This window comes from Sebastes fasciatus, chromosome 5, assembly GCF_043250625.1.
Source record: "Sebastes fasciatus isolate fSebFas1 chromosome 5, fSebFas1.pri, whole genome shotgun sequence".
Taxonomy (NCBI): Eukaryota; Metazoa; Chordata; class Actinopteri; order Perciformes; family Sebastidae; genus Sebastes; species Sebastes fasciatus.
In genome coordinates, this window is record NC_133799.1 from 24742023 (window position 1) to 24766026 (window position 24004).

Here is a 24004-nt window from a genome sequence, read left to right on the forward strand (position 1 = left end):
TCATGCTGAATGAATTATTTCCAAGAAACTTAGAAGCATATGTCTGGTAAACACAGATATAAAGTGCTGCTTTTGTGTGACTCTTTGAGGAGAAACTGTGAGTATGAGTGTAAGGCTGGCCCACACTAAAAGATTTTTCAAATCTTAAGGGATGTTGAAAATGTGAGAGACCCCACACTTCACAGTTTTGTTCCTATAGTGTGTGAAGAGCAACAGTTTGGCCAAAACAGCACACCACACACTAACAGATTCTTTCATGAACAACAAGAGTTGAAATCTCGCAAAGTCTCTCTCAATCAAACGTGACTTGAGTGTAAACAAACATTGCGGACGACGGGCAGGAAGAATTAGCGATTTTAGTTTTTGCTCTACTTAGTATTGAAAATTCACGAAGGACGGATGGATGAAGTCATGGAGACACGTTAAATAAACACTTGTGCTGTGGCCACAGATGAACAAGTTGAACACAATTTGAAATCGGTGTGGCCAGGATGGACTTCCGAGCCGATCGGCGGGATGTAAAAAACACTCTTGACATACCTTACACCACAGAAATATCTGAAAGATAATCTTTAGAACCATCAAAAAATCGGGGCTTGGTTGACTATTATCGGGAGGTGGGGGGGGGAATCGGGCCCAAAATGGGCTTGATTCTCGTGTAGTGTGTACCCGGCATTAGTCGACTAAGAATTTCTGTGGTCGAGGACAGCCCTAAAACAAACAGATACAGAGTTTAGTGTGAGAACGAGTTATATATCCAGTTTACTGTGCCACAAATTGTTGCTGTAGTTACTCCCCTGTGTGTGTGTGTGTGTGTGTGTGTGTGTGTGTGTGTGTGTGTGTGTGTGTGTGTGTGTGTGTGTGTGTGTGTGTGTGTGTGTGTGTGTGTGTGTGTGTGTGTGAAGTGATGTGGGGGCTGATCATGTTGTCAGAGTCCATAAGAAACAACAGGGCCTTATTAAACACGGACACTCAGTGAAGATTGATTTTGTTTGGCTGTCTGTGTTTTAACTGGAAGGGCAGGCGGCTGTGACAGTGTGCGTGGGCGATTAGACACACGGGCAGGAGGCAGGAACTGTGACTGACTGATGGTCGCTGGTGGCAGGAGGCTGCACGGGGGAGGAGATGTACTCGTACCCCATCTGGGATTTCTCCCAAAGGGCTGAACCCAGACATTCCCTCTGCGGAGTGACCGGGCACAGAGGGCCGAGGTGGACGATCTGTTCCTCCCCCTGCAGCGCAGACAGACCGACAGACAGCCGTTGATGGAGCTCAGCCGTTGGCTTCTCCAGATGTGTGTCTTGGTACAAGTTGCTGGCAGCGAGCTGATCAGGCGGGGCACGCCAGCGGCTTGCAAGTGAAGAAGTTTGAGGCTGTTATTGTTGAAGGTTTAGCCTAAAGCATCCTTAGCTTCTCTTAGTCACTGCCTCCTCCATTCCTCTGCCATCCAGTCCTCCCTCTCTCTATATCTCAGCTTTCCTCTCCTACTTTAAATCAGAGCAGAACGGTGCTATTTTACTCTTAGAAGAACTTCCCATGAGCTGCTCCGAACAAGCTCCACATGAATATACATTATGTGTGTGTAAGTTATCACTTTTATTAGTGAGCTGATTGTAGATAAAATCATTTTGTTTTGTGGAGTCTGGGAAAGGGCAAAGGATTCACTGATACCTGTCCTGATACCGATTACAGATCTAATACAAGTGATCTCTTTTTCTCATTTTGATGTGAGGTAACATGAGGCCAGATCGCTGTGGTCGGGGCCCACCATGACCGACTGAATGAATGTAACTGATAAGGGAAACACAGAATCTTTACAGTGACATTGACAAAGACACTGTATTGAATGTGGATCAGTCACATCATGGCTGAAACCTGATCCACTTAAAAGGTCAGTACGGGCACTATTGGATCTCTGAATCCCTACATTTGGCAGTACAGTGTTGCTACAGTATATTTAACAGTGATGCCTCACAGTTCAAGTTCAGTTCTGTGTGGAGTTTGCATGACGTCCCCAACGTGGTTTCAGACCTCTGAATTTACTTGATGGCTGTTTAAGCCGGATGGTGAAACAATCGACCAATCACAACTTTGTAGGTGGGATTAAGAAAGGCGATATCATCTTCCTACCACCTACAGACATAAAGACAGAAAAATGGCGACAAGCATAGATTAGATCGATACAGCCGTACATGTTGTTGTAAGTCAATTTACAAAAACTGTGAAAGGGTTAAAATTCTATGACGAAAACACGGACAACTCCCAGACCGGACAACGCCGTGGTAGCGACCTGTCAATCACAAGGTATCCCCGCCCTAAAGCATCCCCTGCTTTATGGTCTATTTGACTCTAAATGGGACCATAATTTACTAAATGAACATCATGCTGTATTGAAGAAGACTTGAAACTAGCGATTGAGACCATAAACTCATGTTTACAATGTTTACTGAGGTAATAAATCAAGTGAGAAGTAGGTTCATTTTCTCATTGACTTCTATACAATCTGACTTCTTTTAGCAACCAGAGGAGTCGCCCCCTGCTGGCTGTTAGAAAGAATGCAGGTTTAAGGCACTTCAGCATTGGCTTCACTTCTCAGACCAGTAGTTGCCCGTTGCACAAAACACATTTTTGGCCATAACTCAAGAATTCTAGTTTCTTTCTTTCTTAAACATATTTTTTTCTTACAGTAAGTGTTCTCCCATTCTCAAAGTAAGTGGTGAGTTTGCCAAGTCCATGACTCACACACACACGATTTAGCCTCCATGACTTGAGTGCGGGTGGTTAACCAATCAATAGTCTGTGCTGAATGAATGAACGGCTGCAGCGTGACGACCGCTTGCGCGCACTCATGACTCAGTGTGTTTTTTTTTCAGCATTACTACGTGTGTGTGTGTAGAAAAAAGAGTGAGCGTGTGGCGACTGTGAACTTTAGCCGGTACACAGTCATCCTTTAACGGCCTCCAAACTACAACAAACAGTGAAGTCTGATGACGTTTCTTGCACAACTTTTAATTTCAAACTCAAATTCGCCTCCTGCTGGCTGTTAGAAAGAATGCAGTTTAAAGGCACTTCAGCATTGGCTTCACTTCTCAGAAACGGAGGTTGCAGCCTGTGTGGGACGGATACGTCACTCGCTACTGATCGGTCAGAGTGAAACAAAACAAAATAACCTCCCAACAAGAAATGGGCTAACATGAACAGGCTGAATGAATCAAGTGAAACAAAATGTCAATTCAGTCTGTTTGTGTTGTCCCCTTGTGTGCTTTGGTTTTCTTTGGGTGCCCCAGTTTCCTCTAATAGTCCAAAGACATGCAGGGCAATGAGAAGACTGACAACCTTTCCAAGATGTACCCCGCCTTTTGCCCCCTGTGACACTACACAGGATAAATGTGTATAGATGATGCAAGGATTATAATTTCAATGTCCAATATGTGTTTGCAAAATAGTAAATGTCTGTGGTGGCTACTGGATTATTTCTAGCTTGTACTGTCTGTCTACTCTTTATTTGTGTTTTTTGTGTGACTGTGTGTGTGATATAATGTGTGTCAGTAGAAAATGATGCAGAAGCAACAGTCGTCCTTTTCTTTATTTCCTCTTCATCCATCTATCTGTCTCTGTGTGTCTGCCGTCAGAGCCACAGTTTGAAAAGCCTGTTGTACGTCTGTGTGTGCGTGTTTGTCTGTGTGTGTGTGTTTGTGCAACAGCATCGCGCGACACCATGATTAAGTGTTTTGAATAATTGATGATTGCATCCCTAATTAAGTCTCAGTCTCCTGCTCCAGCAGACTCCGGCTCTATTTTTATGCACCAGAATCCTCCTCTCCTCTCCTCTCCTCTCCTCTCCTCTCCTCTCCTCTCCTCTCCTCTCCTCTCCTCTCCTCTCCTCTCCTCTCCTCTCCTCTCCTCTCCTCTCCTCTCCTCTCCTCTCCTCTCTTCTCTTCTCTTCCACTCCACCGATGTAGCGGATCCATCACTCACTTTAGACTCTGATGATGGGGGTCCAGAGGGGCTGTGGGGGATCTAAATCATGTCGAGTGGACGTTTTAAACAGCACAATGGACTGCAGATCAGTGATGATGGTTTTCTAGAGAATAGAGCGACCCCTGTCTTTAGAGCTGCTGGGGATTCGCTGGTTGCAACCGGACTAATTGTAAAATACGTTGTTGTGAAGCTGTGAGTGTGAGCGTGGAGACTTTCTCGACCTCCAAATCCTCTTCTTTATTGTCATTCCCTGTACACTTAATTCAACCACCGCCGATGCATAAAATTAAATAAGTAAAGACGGCATGAAAATAAATAAAAATGGTATTTATTGTATCTGAAGGGTCGGGGGAAAGGTGGTGTGTTTGTACTATACTGGCTCCAGTGCCACTTCCACATGTTGCTGAGAGTTGGGAATGAGGAAATAACATGCACAAAATATTCTGTTTCCTGCTCTTATTCCGAGCCGTGCATACTCCGATTAACGTAACCGGTGGTGGATTTGTTAGACCGTGCAAACTCAGCCTCCCTCTTTTATTCCTTCAACCACCTTCTTGAAAATGAGGGCGTTGTGATATTTGCACATATCCAAAAACGTGTTGATATCCAAGTCTTTCATGATGTTTAAAAGTAGGCGTGTTTCTCCTTCCAACCAGAAATATGAGCTTTTGTTTTGGGCATGCATCTCTGGCAGAAAAGGAGCAAATTCTCACATTTGAAAAGCTGGAACTGTTTGGCATTTTTGCTAGAAGAATGACGTTGCAGTTAATTTTCTGTCAACTAATCAGCTAACTGATGGTAATACTGTTTCAAAATCTCCTGCAAAGCACTGATAGCACTAGGGTTGTTCATGATTAGCTGATGATTGCTTAATCACTGTTAATGATTAGATAAATTATGAAGATGTTGGCGAGTTCATCACAAGTGCAACAAGTGCCAGTACCTGTTGGCTAGTTGGTTTGTGTTCAACGCACAGAGCTGGCTGTAAACAGGCAAGAGGCCGTGTGTCACAAACTGCCGTGAAAACCCCAATTGAGAGGAATATTCTGAATGTGCTGTATACATGTCCAAAGAATGCTCCTAAAACCTGAATAATATCAAATAGGGTTGTCAAAGTTAACATGATAATAACGCGTTAACGCAAATTCGTTTTGACGCCACTCATTTCTTTAACACATTAACACAATCAATCTTCCGGAGGTTGTAGAGGGCTCAGTTTTAAAGCTAGAGTGAAGATACTGGTATCATATAAAACTAGAAAAGGAATTCATTGGTACCAGCCATGTCATACTAGCTTGTCGCAAAGGAGGATAAATAACTTTCGCTAAACTTACACTAAATTTTGGCGAGGAAAAGCTGGCATGGCCATTTTTAAAGGGGGCCCTTGACCTCTGACCTCCAGATATGTGAATGAAAATAGGTCCTTTGGGTACCCACGAGTCTCTCCTTTACAGACATGTCCACTTTATGATAATCATATGCAGTTTGGGGCAAGTCACAGTCAAGTTCTGGACAATATTTGTCATTCTTTTGTGTTGTTAATTTGATTTCCAATAATAAATAAATACATACATTTGCATAAAGCAAGCATATTTTAAATATTTGAATGGATTGACAGCCCTAATATCAGCATATCCCACATGTCTTAATCGGAAAATGCTCCATTCGGAATAAGGCCTAATTCAGAATATCCAAACAGAATATGCTGTTTACATGACCAATATCACATTCACAATATTGTCATATTCAGAATAACAGTGGACCATTAGTGTGCATGTAGACGTACTCAGTGATACATCTTTAGAGATGAAGGGGAGAACGGCTGCAGCAGAACTGAATAAAAGCATGAATTGCAGGCTAAATACGACGCTGGAGTTCAGCAGATGTGTTTTACATGTGTTAATAGTGAAGATGAGAATGATGCAGACGGATGGTGTAGTAGAATAGTAGAGTGGGTTTGAAGGAGGCGGCGGGGAGATCAGACTTACAGACAGACAGACAGACTGACAGACAGACAGACAGACAGACAGAAAGGTGGAATCAAGAGTGTGGGTTTGTTAATAGAGGCCATATCCACAGTCTGTCAGTAAAGCCACAGCTTCCACTCGGCATCAAACAGACAGCCTTATACACATTGTTGAGCACAACCAATTTACATTTTAGCACATTAACAAGGCAGAGCAGACACACACACACACACACACACACACACTCACACACACACAGGGGAGGGTGCAGGGAGAACAAGATTCGTTTTCATCTATTTCCCCTTAAAACATGAGAAAGGAGGAATTCCCCAAAGAGAGCGCAGCGCTTTGATATCTACAGCCCCGTGTCTGTAAATAGGTTAGGAGAAGAAGACGATGTGAGGCGTGTGTGTGAGTGTGTGTGCATGTTTTTGTGTTAATTTGCGATATGCACGTGCATGCGAATCTGTCATCTTGTGGGGTATCCTATTTCTGGCAGGAGATTGCGGGTGGGAAAGTGTGTATGAGTGTGTGTGTTTACCTTTTGGGGATGAGGCCTCTGCTGAATGTTCCTTCTAGTCACTGAGGCAGGCAGGGAGCCATGTGGAGTACCTAGAGCAGCTCACAGCCCCGTGTTTCCATGTGGAGTACCTAGAGCAGCTCACAGCCCCGTGTTTCCATGTGGAGTACCTAGAGCAGCTCACAGCCCCGTGTTTCCATGTGGAGTATCTAGAGCAGCTCACAGCCCCGTGTTTCAATGTGGAGTATCTAGAGCAGCTCACAGCCCCGTGTTTCCATGTGGAGTATCTAGAGCAGCTCACAGCCCCGTGTTTCCATGTGGAGTATCTAGAGCAGCTCACAGCCCCGTGTTTCCATGTGGAGTATCTAGAGCAGCTCACAGCCCCGTGTTTCAATGTGGAGTATCTAGAGCAGCTCACAGCCCCGTGTTTCCATGTGGAGTATCTAGAGCAGCTCACAGCCCCGTGTTTCAATGTGGAGTATCTAGAGCAGCTCACAGCCCCGTGTTTCCATGTGGAGTATCTAGAGCAGCTCACAGCCCCGTGTTTCAATGTGGAGTACCTAGAGCAGCTCACAGCCCCGTGTTTCCATGTGGAGTACCTAGAGCAGCTCACAGCCCCGTGTTTCCATGTGGAGTATCTAGAGCAGCTCACAGCCCCGTGTTTCCATGTGGAGTATCTAGAGCAGCTCACAGCCCCGTGTTTCCATGTTTCCCCTCCTGCAGTGTGCTGTTGTTGCTGGCTGGTGGCCTGGCCGGCTGCCTGCTGAACTAGCTGCACTGCTGTTCTTAAAAGGGCCTCCAGGCCCGCTGCAATAACTGGTGCTTTATCCAGCAGACAGCTGCAGTAACTATTTTGAGACGTTGTTGGTATGTGGTACAGATGTAACCACTGTGGAAGGCACAGTTTCTTTTTTTTCTTGCTTCAACCTCAGGAGGGATTGCCTGAAATGTAGCGTTGTGGTGTTGGGGGTGTGATGGCTATTTAGATCAGTGTCATAAAGGCCCCTTTTACCACAGGCCAAGTATAAACACGCTTTAGCTGTGCTGTGGGGGGGTGAGCTGTGATCATATTTTTGAAATGTAACTGTTTATCTGTTCTAAATTCTTCTTGTCGGTTAACAGTTAAACGGTTGATCATTAACATCTCCTCCCTGTGTGGTTGTACAGGTGGCTAGAGAGATAATTAAAGGTCTTGCTATGTTCAGTTTTAATCACTGTACTATACTGTTGAAGCGTTCTGGTTTGGAGTTTGCTCCATTTCTTTGTTCTGCCACAGTGTTTCCCTAATCACTCTCTAACAGCCGTAGCAGAACTGTGTTTGCTGTGTTAAATTGTATTGATCTTATTTTGGATTAAAGCTGCAACTAACATTTTCATAACTGATTAAGCTGCTGATTATTTCCTGGATTAAACGATTAGTTATTTGGCTTTTAAAATGTAAAATAAGAAAATAGTTAAAATGCTGATCACAATTTCCCAAATCCAAGATAAAGCAGTTTGCAAATTATTTGTTTTGCCCTGAGAGCAGTCCGATATTTTCAGTTTACTGTTACATAAGACAAAGAAAAGGAGAAAATTCTCACATTTGAAAAGCGGGAACTATTTGGCATTTATGCTAAAAGAATGACATTGTCAACTGATCAGCTAATTGATGGTAATACCGTGTCAAAACTTCTGCAAAACATGTTAGCATTAGGGTTGTTCATGATTAATTGATGATTGATTGATGACTGTTAAGAATTATATAATTTAAGAAGACGTTGGCGAGTTCATCACAAGTGCAACAAGTGTCAGTTCCTCTTCATCTCACCAGTTCAATGTCACTACTTCTTCTTTTACCATTATTATGTGCTCACCTGAAAAACTAATCCACCACATTTGTATCAAGTTACAGTGAACAGACTATAAGTACTATTTAGGCCCATGTTCTTATATAGAAACCAGTAACACTTCAGGAGGTTGGGGGAGATTTCTTCTCATACAGAGGTATTTGACACTTCATGATGAGACAAGTATGGGTTGAGATTTGTTTAAAGAGTCTTGCATGTTTAGTTTCATTGTATTGTCCTCAAGAAAATGTGTTAGTGCAGCGTAATTATTATGCTTAATCTTTTGAATTTAGTTTGGCTATTTGTTGAATTTCAAATACTTAATTTACTCTGGTTGTGTTGTGAATATAGCATTATTTTATATGTTATGTCCTTGTAATGATTATTGATCATTAACATGGCTGTGGTTCGACAATGGAAATTACTTAAAGGGATAGTTAGGATTTTTCTCAGTGGGGTTGTATGAGGTGCTTATCCATAGTCAGTAGATGGTGGTCGGCACGCCCCCAGTTTAGAGAAACAGACAGGAGTACCAGCACAGTTTTATGGTTAGTTCGGATTCACCGAAGTCACACAGTAACACAAACAAACTAACCAATCGGGGCAGCGGTAGACCAGACCGTGTTCTGCGAGGTAAAATTACTGTTTTTGTCAATGGAGTCTGGTGGCTTTGAAGAGAGCATAGACGGATATAACAGCTTCAGTTCCCCGTCGGAAAGGTAAAGCAGTGAAAATATTCTAAATCTAGCTTACACTTAAACTGATATTGATTTATTTAGGTGTCTAAAATTAGTTTTGCGGTGCACCCCAGTTGCACACCTGGTGGGGCGGGCGTCCCATGTGCCTGGGCTGAGTCCTTGCCACAGTGGCCCGGGGTAGGGGTCTGACCTGTGGCCCTTTGATGCATGTTGTCCTCTCTCTCTCCCCCTTTCACAACTATCACTGTCACTATCAAATAAAGGCAAAAGTGTTTTGCTGCTGCCCCCGTCCACAGCAGTACATTGCTTTACTCCCGTGCTGGTACTCCTATCGGTTTCTCCACACTGGTAGCGTGCCAACCGTATCTACTTTAGGTAATATCTTGACTATGGAGAAGTACCTCATACAACACCTAAAATCTTCGTCCTTAGTCGTTCTGTTTTGCAGTTTCCCTGCATTCAATCATCACCATCTATCAGTCAAACTTTGCTCTATGGCTAATCTCTTGATATGTGACATGGGATGAATGACACTGCACTTCATTTACTGTTATTGGAGCATAAAGTGACGTGATATGCAGCGGTTATCTGGGTGTGACACTGAACTTTGACCCGGTCTTTTCTTTTCCTTAAACCTCCCTCTCTCTTTCTCTCTCTCTGTCTTTCTCTCTTGCGCTCACACACACACGTTAACAGTTTATTAACTCATTCACCCGTTGGTTCGTCTTGTTCTCTATAACTTCTTTTTTTAGTTGATCTTTCAACTTCTCTGCCGTTCTTTTCTGTTTGCGCTCCGTTCCATTCTCCACCGCTCTCTGTCTCTTCCTGAGTTGGTTTGACTACCAGAGGTGAGTGGACTCTGTATTTTACATACTGCAGGTCATAAACTGGTAGGTCTTAATACTTCATATCCTTATGTTCTGCTGGTGAGGTTTGTTTCTTTTCCAGAGACTTTGATTGACGTTTATTATTTCACTCTTTGGTTTGCTATTGCGCTCCATCAGTTGACATTTCGAGGTGCATTTAACCATCTCGGTGCCTGAAATTTATAGGAGCATTTAATTGTTAATGTAGTCCAAAGAAAGATTGTTAATTTTACCATTCAGACAACCATGACAGACTGTACACGGATAACCTTTCGTACCCGCAGTCATGGTTATTCATCAACGAAGTACAGCTCAGAGGAAGAAATGTGTTGCTGATAAGGGCTCTGTGTCAGGATACAAAGGTGGTGTTGGTGAGGTGGAGGTGGGGAGGAGGAGGAAGATGGACAGAGCACAGGTAGTGTCGAGGTGGACGAGTCTATGATTATTCATTATTGAGATGGCAGGAGAGCTGAATGAGTGGAGCCGCTAATCTAACTCTGAGCCTGATGGACAGAACACAATTACCCTGAGAGTGGGTGGTGGGAGAGAGAGAGAGAGAGAGAGAGAGAGAGAGAGAGAGGGAGGGGAGGCTCGAGAGCCAGCACCTCTTTTCTCTCCTTCTTTCTTTTTTCCTCTCCTTGTTTCGCCTGGCAGACTTTACTGTAGCTGCAGATGATTTCTGGGCATTAAGCTCCTGTTGGCAGCATCCTGTTTATCGAGTCACACATACAGGGGGAGTACACACACACACACACACACACACACACACACACACACACACACACACACACACACACACACACACACACACACATCCTCACATCACCCACTCGCTCCTGTTGGCAGCGCCCACCACCCCCCGTTTACGGACGTCCAATTTACCGCTCGTTCCCTTCTCCAGTCTGGTGCGGCTTCAGATTGCTGTCTAAATCCAGGCACGCTAAGCCATGTTCACATCCTACTCTGCTGCTACTTTTAGCCCGCGCGCCGATTCCAGGTCAAACCGCCACTACAGTGTTCACGATGGCTTTTGATGGCGTCTGCTCTTTCTCTCGTGTACGAGGGCGGGGAGTTTGTACAGCTGAAGCTAGACACGGACTGCATTTTTGTTGAGAAATGAGCTTGTTCTGCCCTCCGGGGACTGGAGCTCAGATGTACAAGTCTTCCCCGACTCTCTCAGGAGAAGCAAACCATATGTCTGGAGCCTTGGTGAAATCTGGAGAGCGGCGCCGCAGCAGATTTTTCATTTCCAACCTCTTCAGGGTCTCGTTTCTTGCTCGTTTTCACTAGTAGACTGGTGGCTGTTTCTGCTTGCAATGGTTGGATGAGTTGGGCTTCTTCAACTAAGTGAGTAGCGCTCTCACAGGAGCAATTTAGCAGACAGAACATGAACTCATTTTGCACTTTTTCCGTGACATATTTTGGATATAACACACAAAACTGCAGAAATATGTCTTTGAATCTTGGAGTTTGTAGTTGTAGAATAAAATTATTTTCTGGGTTAAGACAGTTGAGATGGGGGGGTGTTTCTAGACTGCTTCTTTTCTGGTCCAAGTCGAGGATTAACACACCCGCCTTTCTTAAACACAAACTCCAGATGCTGCCTGAAAGACTTCACAGCTAGAAGGAGAATTGAGAGAACAAAAAGGAAAGAGAAGAGGGACAGAGGGGGGACATGTTCAGGGTTAGAGCTGAAGCCGCTCAAACTCCCAATCCTTTCTCTTCTGATTTTACTTCCTTGGGCTTTTTTTCTCTCCCCTTTTACCCCTTCCTCATTATCTTCCTCACCCACTCTGTGTTCCCTCACCCCTCACTTTGGTCCCACTCTGTTCATTTCTCTTCCCTCTAACCCCGCTCTCTTCATACCGCACTCTCTCTCCATCCATTTGGTGGAACAGTGCAGCTGATAATGCCTGTAATTGGAGTGACTCACACTTTTCCAGTGTGTTTGGACCAGATAAAGAATATTGTCAGCATTTTGCCGACATGGCCTCTGCTGGCAGAATTAAATGGACTCTGTTCTGTTCTGTCTGCAGCAAATTAAAAGCCTCTCAATTCATCTGTTCTCACCCGAGGCTCACAGGGGCCTCCTATTCACACAGAAACACCGTGGAGGGGGGGGGGAAGAGAATAAGAGAGATTTCGCTCTTCCCCAAGAAGCACCAGTCTTTTCGTTTTGTTCAAGTCCGCACTCAGCCGCTGTTCGATGGAGATGGAGAGGGAGAGAGAGGTCAAAGCTGATAGTCTAAGGAGAGGTGAAGAGCAGCTCAGAAGGTAGTCACATTCGTTATTCAGCACGTCAACGTGCAGCTGCCTCCTGCCGTCTTTGTACTTCAGCGTCTATGAAAGGAGCTTGTCTGCATTTGTGTGTGCATGTAAATGTGTGTGTGTTTTCACGCATTCACACGACTTTGGTAATTTTGGCTCCTATAGGTTATAGTAGTCGCTGCCAGTCAGCACTTCAGAATAAAGTAGCAGCAGATGGGCAAAGAAGGGGCAGAAAGCTGCAGCCCAGCAGGCACTGAACAGAGTGGTAGCGGCGTTATTACAGTTTCATGGCTTATTAGTTTTGGTCATCTTTGCTTTGGCTAATAATAACATTGGAGTTAACCCTTGGAGACCAACTTAGGCCTGTTTTTGTCTTTTTTTAGGGAGGTACAGGGGGTGTTTAGGACGAGATAGCAGGTCAACAGTAGATGTCACATAGAAGTGGTGTACATCATCTGAAAGCTGGGAACCTGAAGATTAATTTTAGATGCAGCTCAGCACTGTGTGTCAAGTTCTTCTAGTCATAAATCAGAAATAAACATTAATTATGTCAGTTGTTGCAGCAGTTTTTTGGTTGATACCATTTGTTACAGATTTGGTGCTAAATTCAACCATTTTTTACAACTCGAGGATTGATCAAAATGATCCCTCCAAAATACCACATTAAGACACCAAGACCTTGAGGAACACCATAAAAAAATCCATGCTGTGATTTGGAATCGAAAGCTTTTGACATTTGGAGATTTCTGCTAGTATTGCATTTTTTGGCGATTGGATGGCGAGCACTGCTGTTGTGTAAACTGCTCCGAAACCCCCTTATTGTCAATCTAGCCAGGAAAGCCATCCATCCTCTGAATGCTCTAGGTCTGTAGTTTGTGGCTGTAAAGTTTCATGAGTCTGTGATTATCCTAGAGGTCACAACAGGTCATTTTATACAGTTAGGTCTCACTACAATGAAATGGCTGCTATGGGGACTATCATCATCACACATGAATACAGTTGGGCTCATTGGATCCACAAGAGTCTCAGCTTTACAGTGATACCCAATTTATGGAAGACTGTTCAGGGACCCCACTATGCAGAAACTATTTTTAGAATAGGTGAAAATGACACATGGAAAAACTACATGTTTTTTTTCCCAAAACTAGGTTTTCAAGTTTCATATGAGACCAGTACCTTCATTGTAGCTCTAACACTGAGCCTGCTACAGCCTCTGAAAGACAGTAGATCTGGTCTCAGAACCAACATCTGGCAATGGGGTAAAGTTAGACAAGGCAATGTTTAAACGTCCAGTTTAGCCAAACTTATTTGGAAAACACAAAGAAGTAAATCATTACCCAGTATCCCTTTTAACATCCATCACAGTTTACAAGACTGGTTCAACTGTGATCTACTGGGCTTCCTGTTGTTGTGTGCTCTCTGTTTCTCTGTGCAATGAGGGATTATAACCAATGTTTCAGTTGCATTCATGTTTTGGTTTTACCTCCAAAAGTGTTTTTGATAATATGGTGAGAAACTGTTTGCTTGTTTACAACCTGTCAGATTATCTGACTGCTTGTGTTTCTTGACCCAACATTGTTGTAGTTCAGGCTGTTTTCATAAAGTGTTCGTAGCTATACCTACAAAAAGTAATGCACTGTAATTCATACATATACCACAAAATCAATTTGTATGTAATCCACATGAACCACGAAGTATAAAGAGCGTCAAACGCTGCGTAGGGAGGAGGTCGGGGTGGATGGGTGGGTCAAATAAACACCAGACTTTCGCCCAGGAGACCGCTGTTCGTAGAAAAGAAGTCTAAGTTGATTTATTCATCACGTAATTTCCATACTTAAGTTACGCCACTTCCCTAGTTATTTTAACCCAAACCACCATCTTTTCCTAAACATAACCAAGTTGTTTCCTGTGAAGACGGTAGTTTTATTTTGAAAAGACTATGCATGTAACGAGCAGAAATTGACACGTGTTGCTGGACATTCGTAGGAGAACGCACGAAAAATGAGAAATAACTTTTCATAAGATATCATACGAGGAAACATTGTGTAGTTTGTTCCCCGATCACAGCAAATAACTTACTGAGTACATTGTTAGAAATCATGACTATAACTAAGAAAATAAGAGCATGATTTTTCATTTAATTGATCAGAACTTTGATATTTGGTATAAAACTTTTGCCTGGTTGAAGAAGGGAGTAGTTTGAAGAGGTGGGATTGTTGTTCAAGCAGAGTCCTTGCAGAGACACATTACTGACAGGAAACAGGAAGTTCAGAGCAGGTCTCTCCAGTCTGTTACCATGGGCAACATGTACTCAAGGCCCCCGATCACAAACAAGCTCATTCTCATGCCTTCTGAGAACTCTTGCAAGGTTTCGTCTGCCAAGAGTAAACACCTCCTTACTGAACCTCTTTCTTCCTCTCTGTCTCCCCAGCTCTCTGTGGGTGTGTGTGGGATGTTGTGTCAGGGCTGAAGCCCGTCCCTCTCCCATGAGCCCGTGTGCCCACACACACACCTGGCGCCTCCACGCACACACCCGGCGCCCACGCACGCACAGCCGGCACTGACGCTGTGAACTGGACCCTCGGAGCCCAGCGGAGCCAAGCGGAGCGGAGTCTAGCCCAGTTGGAGCCTGAGGATGTCAACAGAGACAGAGCTACAGCCATCGGTCAGGCCCAGCAGCGTCAGACGGGACTCCAAGAGGAAAGGTAAGAACGCCACCACACCTGTTGTACAGTTTGAAACAGTGACTATGTTTACATACACAAAGTATTCCTGTTTTTGCCCTTATTTTTAAAAAGAAAATATTCCTACTAAGCTGTTTACATGGCTAATGAAGATGATTATTCCACTAATATTCCTGTAAACATGAAGCCGTGCATACTCTGATTAACGTAACCGGTGACTGACTTGTTGGACCGTACGAACTCAGCCTCCCTCTTTCATTCCTTCATCCACCTTCTTGAAATGACGGCGTTGTGATATTTGCGCGTATCCAAAAAAAAAAGTGCTCCTAAAACCTGAATAATATCAGAACATCTCACATGTCTTCATCGGAAAATGCTCCATTCGGAATAAGGCCTTATTCAGAATATACTGTTTACATGACCTGTATAACATTCAGAATAATAGTGGAATATAAGTGTGCATGTAAACGCAGTCAGTGTTAATACGTTGTAGGAAAGGAATCCCTTTACTTCTACTTCTTTACTTACTTTTGTTAAGTATGTTAATATGTCAGACACGCTGGTTCGGGGTGGGAATCACCAGAGGCCCCAATATACGATATTATCACGATACTTGAGTCACGATACGATCTTATTGCGATCTGCTGAGTATTGCAATTAGATATATTGCGATTTATTACCTTTTTTTGAACTACAAATTGTGCAGTCTGTCAACAACTGTTTATCTAATAAGATCTAGTTTTCACTCTGTTCATCTCAGAGTTTTCATTCACATATCTTGAGGTCAGAGGTCAATGGACCCCTTTGAAAATGTCTATGCCAGTTTTTTTGGAGTTAAATTTTGTAGCGTTATTTAGGCTCCTTCCTGACAGGCTAGTTTGACATGGTTGGTACCATTCAATTCCTTAGGGTTTTTAGTTTCATATGATACCAGTATCTTCACTCGAGCTTTAAGACTGAGCCCGCTACAACCTCGGAAAGACAGAATAGCGTCGGTTTGTTAAGAGGTTAATAGTGTACATAGTAATATATCGATACTTGACACCACGTACTATATCGGGATACTATGCTGTGTCGATTTCCCCCCCACCCCTAACACTGGTATACACATGCACATCTTTGTCAGCTACTTTTTTCTCTTTATAATGATGGATTTGGGATCGACAGCAGAATGCAGGGCGGCTGTTGTTCATAGCTAATTAACAGGTGCGGGGGTATTACGGTACAATAGGTTGCTTACCAAACAGGTGCGGGGATGTTGCGGTTGGTGAGAAGCAAACAGATCCAGGTGTGAAAAGCTCCAGAGGCAGGTAGCTAGCAGGTGTATGAGAGCAGGCCTGGGTGGTCTCAGAGCAGAGGTGATGCCAGGGGCCGGGCTGGCAGCCATCACCCAGCTGCTCGCTGCCACCTGCCCGACTGCGAAGAGCGACGCCCGGCATTCTCTGAATAAGCATCTGATTGATGTAGCAAAAACTCCGGACACCGTCGGGAACGACACTTAATGGATGCACGCAACCGCACGGAAACACACACACACACACACACACACACACACACACACACACACACACTCGCTATCACCTGCAGCAGATGCCTCATTGCACACGGCGCGCCTCAGCCCCTGCAAACAAGCGTCGGTTCCCCCCATACACAGAGTGTGAGGGAAGGCTGAATGCCTCTCATGTCCTATTTAGAAACAGTATTGTTCTGCTGCAATGGAGATCATGTTCATCATTCAGACTGCTCTCCATATGTGGGGAGATGATGCAGACACACACACACACACACACACACACACGCGCACACACACACACACACACACACACACACACACACACACACACACACACACACACACACACACACACACACACTCACTAGGACTGGGATTGAAGCCCAGAAGAGCATATGAGAGGAAAGATGAATGGTTTGCCTTCAGCATTTAGACTTGAGGGTTTTTAGCTTCTCCTCCTTCCCGTCTCCGTCTCCCTCTATCTGTCTCACACACACACACACACACACACACTCATGTGTCTCATACCCTTTTTTCACAAAAATTTGTTTGTATATTCAGGTTTTTTAAACACGGGAAAGCCTGCTAAAAATAGGCGATGGACTCCTTTCCCAAGTATGCCTTTCTGTTTGTTTCTGTGCGTCACAAACATGCTGCAAAACAGGTTAGTAGAGTGAAAATGATTCGGTGGTTACTTCTTTTTTTTTTACATCTGTTACTTATTTAGTCTCTCTTTCACACTCTCAAACCAGAGTTGGTGATTGTTGGAACAGTGGAAAGTAGTGGTTTTGATGAGTTATATTTTGTTTCTGTTGAGTTTGAATGAAGTGTGTTTTGATGATCAGCGAGGTCAAATGACTTCTGTCTGACTGGAGTCTGGTGGCTTTAAAGGAGAGCATATAACGGCTGTTTCTATTCACATCTAACTCAGTTAATTAAGGATTTATATTGACCAAACCAGAGTTGGTGATTGTTGGAACAGAGAAAAGATGAACATAGATGGTTTTGATGAGTTTTATTTCGTTTCTGTCGAGTTTGAATGAAGTGTGTTTTACACACTTGACCAGAGAGGCAAAATGACTCTTTCTATCAATGGAGTCTGGTGGCTTTAAGGAGAGCATATATAAACCCTGTTTCTTTTCACATCTAACTGGGTGAATTAAGGGTTTATTTAGACCTAACAAGAGTTGGTGATTGGTGGAACAGTGGAAAGACTAACAAAGATGGTTTTGATCAGTTTTATTTTGTTTCTGTCAAGTTTGAATCAAGTATGTTTTACAATGATCAGCAATGTAAAATGAATGTTTCTGTCAATGGAGTCCGGTGACTTTGAAAAGCATATATAACATCTGTTTTTATTCACATCTAACTCAGTGAATTAAGGGTTTATTTTGACCAAACCAGAGTCGGTGATTGGTGGAACAGTGGAAAGACTAACAAAGACGGTTTTGATCAGTTTTCTTTTGTTTCTGTCGAATGAAGAGTGTTTCGACGATCAGCGAGGTAAAATGACCGTTGTCTGACTGGAGTCTGGTGGCTCCCAGGGGATCATATTAATTGTATGTTTTGTACGTTAATAAATTATAATAATGGTTCAAATCCCTGTTGATTTTATGTGTTATATATTCACTTCAACGTGTGTCACATAGCATCGCACCGGAAAAGGGGTGAACCACCCATCGGGGTATAACGATACACAATATTCACGGTTCGGTATACGCATATTCCCATACACAGTGATAAACACTATAGCATTAGTTACTTTGGCACGGTGTGAATCTGCAGTGGGAGGCTGCCTGAACGCCGTCCCGTCTGTTATGCTCCTTTAAATGACACATTGGGGTACTGCTGTCATAAATTAAATGTTTGAAGTGTATCCACAGATATACCAGACTTCAGTTTAACAGTGTCGTCATACAGTTTGACACAAATCGTTGTCCATTGAGCTTGAATAACCGGGCTAACCCAACTAGCATGCTACAGCTGACAACAGCTGGTGCGCTGACAAAACTTTCCAGGTGAAACTCGTGCTTCAGAATTTCTGTTCTGCGTGTGCGAGTAATAAACATAACCAGCTGTTTGGGTCACAAGACAAAACGAAATGATGTCACGTCCTGTACCGAACAGTTCAATGCAAACACACATACCGTTACACCCCCAGTCCACCTGGGTGTCATGTTTCCATCTCTGTCGATCAGAGCTGGAGCCGATTGATACCTGTGACTACTGCAGAGTCTTTTGTCCCGGGGATGAATGCTGATTGTAACCTTTCCCACTGAAGACAAAAGCCAGATGTTAGTGGGTTTCATTCTGCATCTCTATTTTAAAATATTGGGATGTCGAATTTACTGCAGAGTCGTCGAGCTGGGCTCACACAGTGTACTCATCTTTGTTCTGATCTGGGTCATTCTTCCCAATAGACACAGATACACACACACACACACACACACACAGCAGGGTGATGAAAGTCAAATGCAATCATATACCACACACAAGCAACAAGCGTGCACTGGGAACAGGAAACCTTGATAATGTTCCTGTTATTGTGCTTCATGTGTACGAACCCGAACCCCCCGCGTACGTTCATACAGTACACGCACACGTTTCTGTTTCTGCACGGCCCCTACAGTAGTTCCCGTCTCTTTGGAGTCGCTGGATTTGAATGAAAATAGATCCGCTGAGTAGCTGATCATCATTAGGGGTGTAAATGGCAGCTCCTCTGTTGTGAGGAATCATCCCTGCAGGATAGTCTTTTACACTTCTAATATCCTTCCTCTCCCTCCTCCGCCCACCGCTGTGACTCCTAAATGACCTTGCCCTGAATGAGTGAGACACGGAGGAGAGAGTGATCACAAAGAGAGAGAGACTAATGAGTCAATGTGAAGGAGAGCTGTTTAATCTCAGGCCTTTGTTTCACACTTCTGTGGTGAAGAATGTAATGAAAAAGACGATGGGACTGCTTCGTGTCACACATTAATCACACACGGCTCTATGCGTCAGTGTGTATCCGTGCACGTGTGTGTGTGTGTGTTTTTTGTACACACAATTATGTTTCATCGGTGAGCTCAGGGGTCATTCCTCTAAGAGCACTTTTTCTCTCTACCAGAAGGTTTTTATTGAATTAACATGACAAGATAGAGATAACCTTTGACCCTTAGCATTTACATGACCTGAGGCGAATAACTGCAGCTTTCTGCTTCCTCTGACAGTGAATTAGTCTTACTGGTTAGGCACCACTCTTGAAGTATCATAGTCTTTATTAATCCTCAATAAATCCAGAAAGATTACATCCGTCCACTTCTTTATCCCTCTCTAATTTCCTCTCTCCACCTACGCGTCCTTCCTCCCCTGCTTCTTCTGCTTGTGTACCTGCAAATCATATCGGTTTCAATATTAATGTAGCTGGTGATTTACACCACTGGTTTCCAACCTTATAGCAAAGAGTATAGAAGCAAAGAGACGAAACACCAGTGTTTTTTTGACAACAGCTGCTTTTGGACTGAAAACGCCAATGAGTCCATGGCCATGGACGTATAAAGAAACGTTTGTAATTCAGACGATAATTTTGTTTTGAGGTAAATCAGCTTCCCAGTATGAACACTCAGATAGCCCTCATTTAAATCATTATGTCCTAGAAGTTGTAAAAGGTTCACTAATAGCAGAATCCAGCACGCTCGTATGACATCTCCGGTTCTGCCAGCTTCCTGCTAGCTGTATGTGTCTGTAATAATGGATATATTGGCTGTAATTCATCACTTTTATTATCTTATATTATCTTCTAATACACCCTGTAAGCCTGTACCGTGGTGGATGCATTAATGTCTCTGTTCCCACACAACTGGCTATCGGCCAGTAGCTAGTAGCGCATTTAAGCATAGCGAATTTAAAGTAGTTGTAGGCTAAAGCACAGCACACAACCTCTTATACATCCATAGTCTGTGGTCTATTGGACATCCAAGGTTTAATAAATAAGTAAGTAAATGGTTATAATAATATGCATGTTTATGATAATGTTGTTCAGTAGAGACATTAAATATGGCAATAGAATATAAATCATTTTAATTCAATCCGGTAGTCGCTTTCAGTCCAAAATGTCGGAAGCGTAGCTCTGCTGCTTGGTGCTGACGTTGCGATGGAACGAACAATTGGCTTTCACTTCTTATCAATATAAGTTCTTTGCTTATAGGCTTGTGATCCTCCATAGCAATGCAATGCCTTCTCATGTCTGTTCACCACAGGTTGCATAATATATCTTTGAATTCTGAGCAGGTCAACCAAAGAGTGGTTTCCTTTAAACAGTTTGTAGAGAACTGAAGTCGTCAAACTCTCCAGTATTTAACCAAAGAAATCGCAGAAAAAATAAATGTAATTTAGTGTTTTTGATGTTATTTATTCCTCCTTTTGTGCCAGTCAAAACAATCATAAATAAACTGAACCGTTTTAAAGTCATTCAGGATTTCATCTGAATGACGTCTTTGAATGTGCACAAATTCCATCACATAAATTTATGAAACAGCCGTTAATATAACCTTCTTTCACATGAAAGGGATTCTTTTAAAAATAAATAAATAAATGACTGCTTCAAAAGCCCTTTCAGCTGCTATACAGCTACCTACTCAATGAGAAGAATGTACCAGTACTTACATAGAAACAGAAATGTGTAAATTCAATTATATGTTTATTGCCAAGGTCATAGTTAACGGTGGCGTTGTACTAAACTACTGGTGATATTGTCTTTGAAGTTAAGATTTGATACTAGGGAGAGGATAAAAATCTTATTTTTTTTTTTATTGTTTCTCCATTGTAAAATCTCCATGGTAATATAGTTTAGTTTACTTCCAATGTACTCATATTCCTCAGCTTCTTACCTTTCAAAAGAGACCATATATATCCATATATAGCTTTATTGTTGAGGTCCTGATTCATTTTGTAGGCGTTTTTTTACCCGAGGATTAGGTGTACGGGAGTGCCTGATAAAGTGGATACTGAGTGGATGTTTGTTCTTCTTTCCTGACTTGTTAATCGATCACTGATCCTCAGATTGGGAACGTTTTGCGGTGCAGTTTGTGTCCCCGTCTGTCTTTTGCAGCCTTTATGCAAAAGGATACGACTCCAGTAAGATGCCTAGAGTGGATGCTTAATTAGTATAACCGCTATTTTTTTAAAAGGAAACACATTTTGATATTCTTCATGATCAATAAAACATAGAGTTGACAGTCTGCCAGTGCAAACACTTTTATGTGCATGTCAAATTAGAACAGCGAGCCAATTTGACATTTGAGCCCAACAGCAGCAGACAGTTTTGTCTCCACTTAAAAAAAACTTCTACATCTCAGCGCCCACCTCGCTAATGAAGTAGGATGAACCGTGGACGCCTTACTCTGGGGAACCTTTGAATCCTGTTTCTCACTTTCACCGTGCAAAGCTAATCGTTCCGACATCACGACGTAGGATTTCAACAACACTGCATTTATTTTTGTCATTAATATAATTACAGATGTTACAGCATGCTTAATGAACGTATGCTCTGCTGTTGCTTCACCCTCCTCCAGAGGATTGCTAGTCAAAAGTGTTGGTCTGTTAACACGCTGGCTGAGAGATAGTGGAGTTTGATTCTACAGTACTCTAATTTAGTTCAGTTGTACAACATAGATTCTAAGTTGTGAATAATTACTGCAGACAGTTTAGTTTTTCTGTCATAGAAAAATAAAATAACAGTGAAATCCCACTATATACTGATTTTGGCATATCGCTGTGAAGCTGGCATTGGGCCTGTGTTGTTGTTGTTACCATATGTTTGGACATTATCAGGGTTGTAAATTAATATTTCAGGCTCACCAAATGTTAGTCTCGTGATACCAGACAATCATAATTCTTCGCCTACCGATCATCTGGGGATTTCTAAATGCAAAGTTGTTGCTAGAACGGCGGCGAGTACGCCTCCTAACAAACCTACATGTCCTGGATTAGGACAGGCCAATCTGACTGTATATCTACATGCATGGGGACCACAGACTGTATATATAGATGGACATCACGTCTCTACTTCCTCCCACTGTAGAGTCTGTGGAGTAGTGACCGGTGGGCTGGAGCCGCGGTATCGCCCACACACCCGCCCAGGCCAATGACAAGCCGAGCACGGCTGCAGCTTATTAGCAGGACTTAGCCACCTAGCTGCTACTCTAGCACCACGGTATCTGTTTGACTACATTCATTATCAAACTGACACATGTTCTATTACACAGACTCGTGACGGTTATGGAAAGTTAAAGTTACATCTCTTCTCTCGTACAATTCCCGAGCCTCCTGCTGCGACTACTTCACTCAGAGCAGCTGTCCATCATGACGTCTCACCCCCTCTTTATCGCATCAAATAACTAATTAAAACCAAACTTATCAGTAAAATTAACACTTGAAAAAACATCAGTGTGATAAGAACTAAGATAAGAAATGACAGAAACCATCTTTGGGAAAAAATGATTTTACGTGCACTTTGGCTTTTTAGTTTGTCCCATCCGTTAACATGGAGGGGGTGGGCTTTATGACTTATACTGCAGCCAGCCACCAGGGGGCGATCCAGATGTTTTGGCTTCACTTTTGGGGAGCTGTCATGTCGTCCATCTTTATATACAGTCTATGATGGGGACTTACGGGGGGTGCTATATGGGGATAACGCACTGTTATTGGTTGACGTCATCTAGGATGTGGCTCCGGGGCAGAGAGCTGGGAGGGAGCGGGAGATTTTGGAGGATTAAACGGGCGACCGTGATACACACTCTGGAGCCATTTACTGGATCGTTTCCACCTAATTTTAGCAACGATACCAGGGAGATTGTCTTCAGTCTCTAGTTGAGTGAAGCGTTTAGAGACTGACTTGCCCCAATTATTGGTAAATTGTGACTCTGATTGATGATCTGGTCGACACAAGCAGCCACTTTGGCAGGTAACAAACAATCATTTTGATTCTTTGGATGACATACATTCCTAAAAACTTACGTGTTTGTATATTTGGGGATTTCTCGCTCACTCTGGCCAACAGACAAAGACGTTTTTTTTCTTTTCTATTTGCAGTATCGTATTCATAACATCATTAAATGTTCAAATAAAACATTCGCTGATGGGTGTCTGTCTCTCATGATGTGACACTGAATATGATTACTAGTTATAATAACTTCCTCTGCTGTCAACACACGCAGTCAACTGTCATCACAACTCTGAGGAATCACGACTCTGCCACAATGGGGTTTTGGCTGAGGATGTGTGGGAGTGTGTTTCTACAGTGTAGCTGGCAGCCAGCGGCATGAAAAGAGTGGTTAAGGGTTATAGCTGTGCAGCTGTTAGCCTTTGTGTGTGTGTGTGTGTGTGTGTGTGTTTGCTCGTCTCTGGTGTGCGATTAGCAAACACATTATCTTCTTGGTGTGGATATTATGCACACATCCAGTCTATCTGGCTCAATCACCGAAGCCATTTACTCTGATATCTTTCCCCGGGGAATCTTAGAGCACAAACAACGGTATTTTGAGTGTGTGTGTGGTGCATGTGTTTGTGGTTGTGTGCCTTCTATGAGAGGTAATCAGATCTGTTCCCTCCAATCAGACAGAGATTGAATTGAATCTGCTGTTGTGGAGGCCAATGGTGGATAGGAGGGGATAGAAGACAATGACGACACTAAGAAAGG

At 43.1% G+C, this 24004-nt stretch overlaps 1 protein-coding gene across 16 annotated transcripts in view; it reads left to right on the forward strand.

Annotated features, from left to right (window-relative positions):
- dab1a (DAB adaptor protein 1a) overlaps positions 1-24004 on the forward strand; it is a 330333-nt gene that overhangs the window by 239255 nt on the left and 67074 nt on the right. For 13 of the 16 annotated variants that reach the window (XM_074636001.1, XM_074636002.1, XM_074636000.1 and 10 more), the window contains one exon: positions 14561-14834. In XM_074636001.1, the coding sequence (XP_074492102.1) occupies positions 14765-14834 (70 nt within the window). In that variant the 5' untranslated portion in view covers positions 14561-14764. Of the gene's footprint in view, positions 1-9682; positions 9844-12034; positions 12136-14560; positions 14835-24004 lie in introns of those variants that run through there. The other 3 variants (XM_074636009.1, XM_074636013.1, XM_074636003.1) reach the window with 2 other exon arrangements.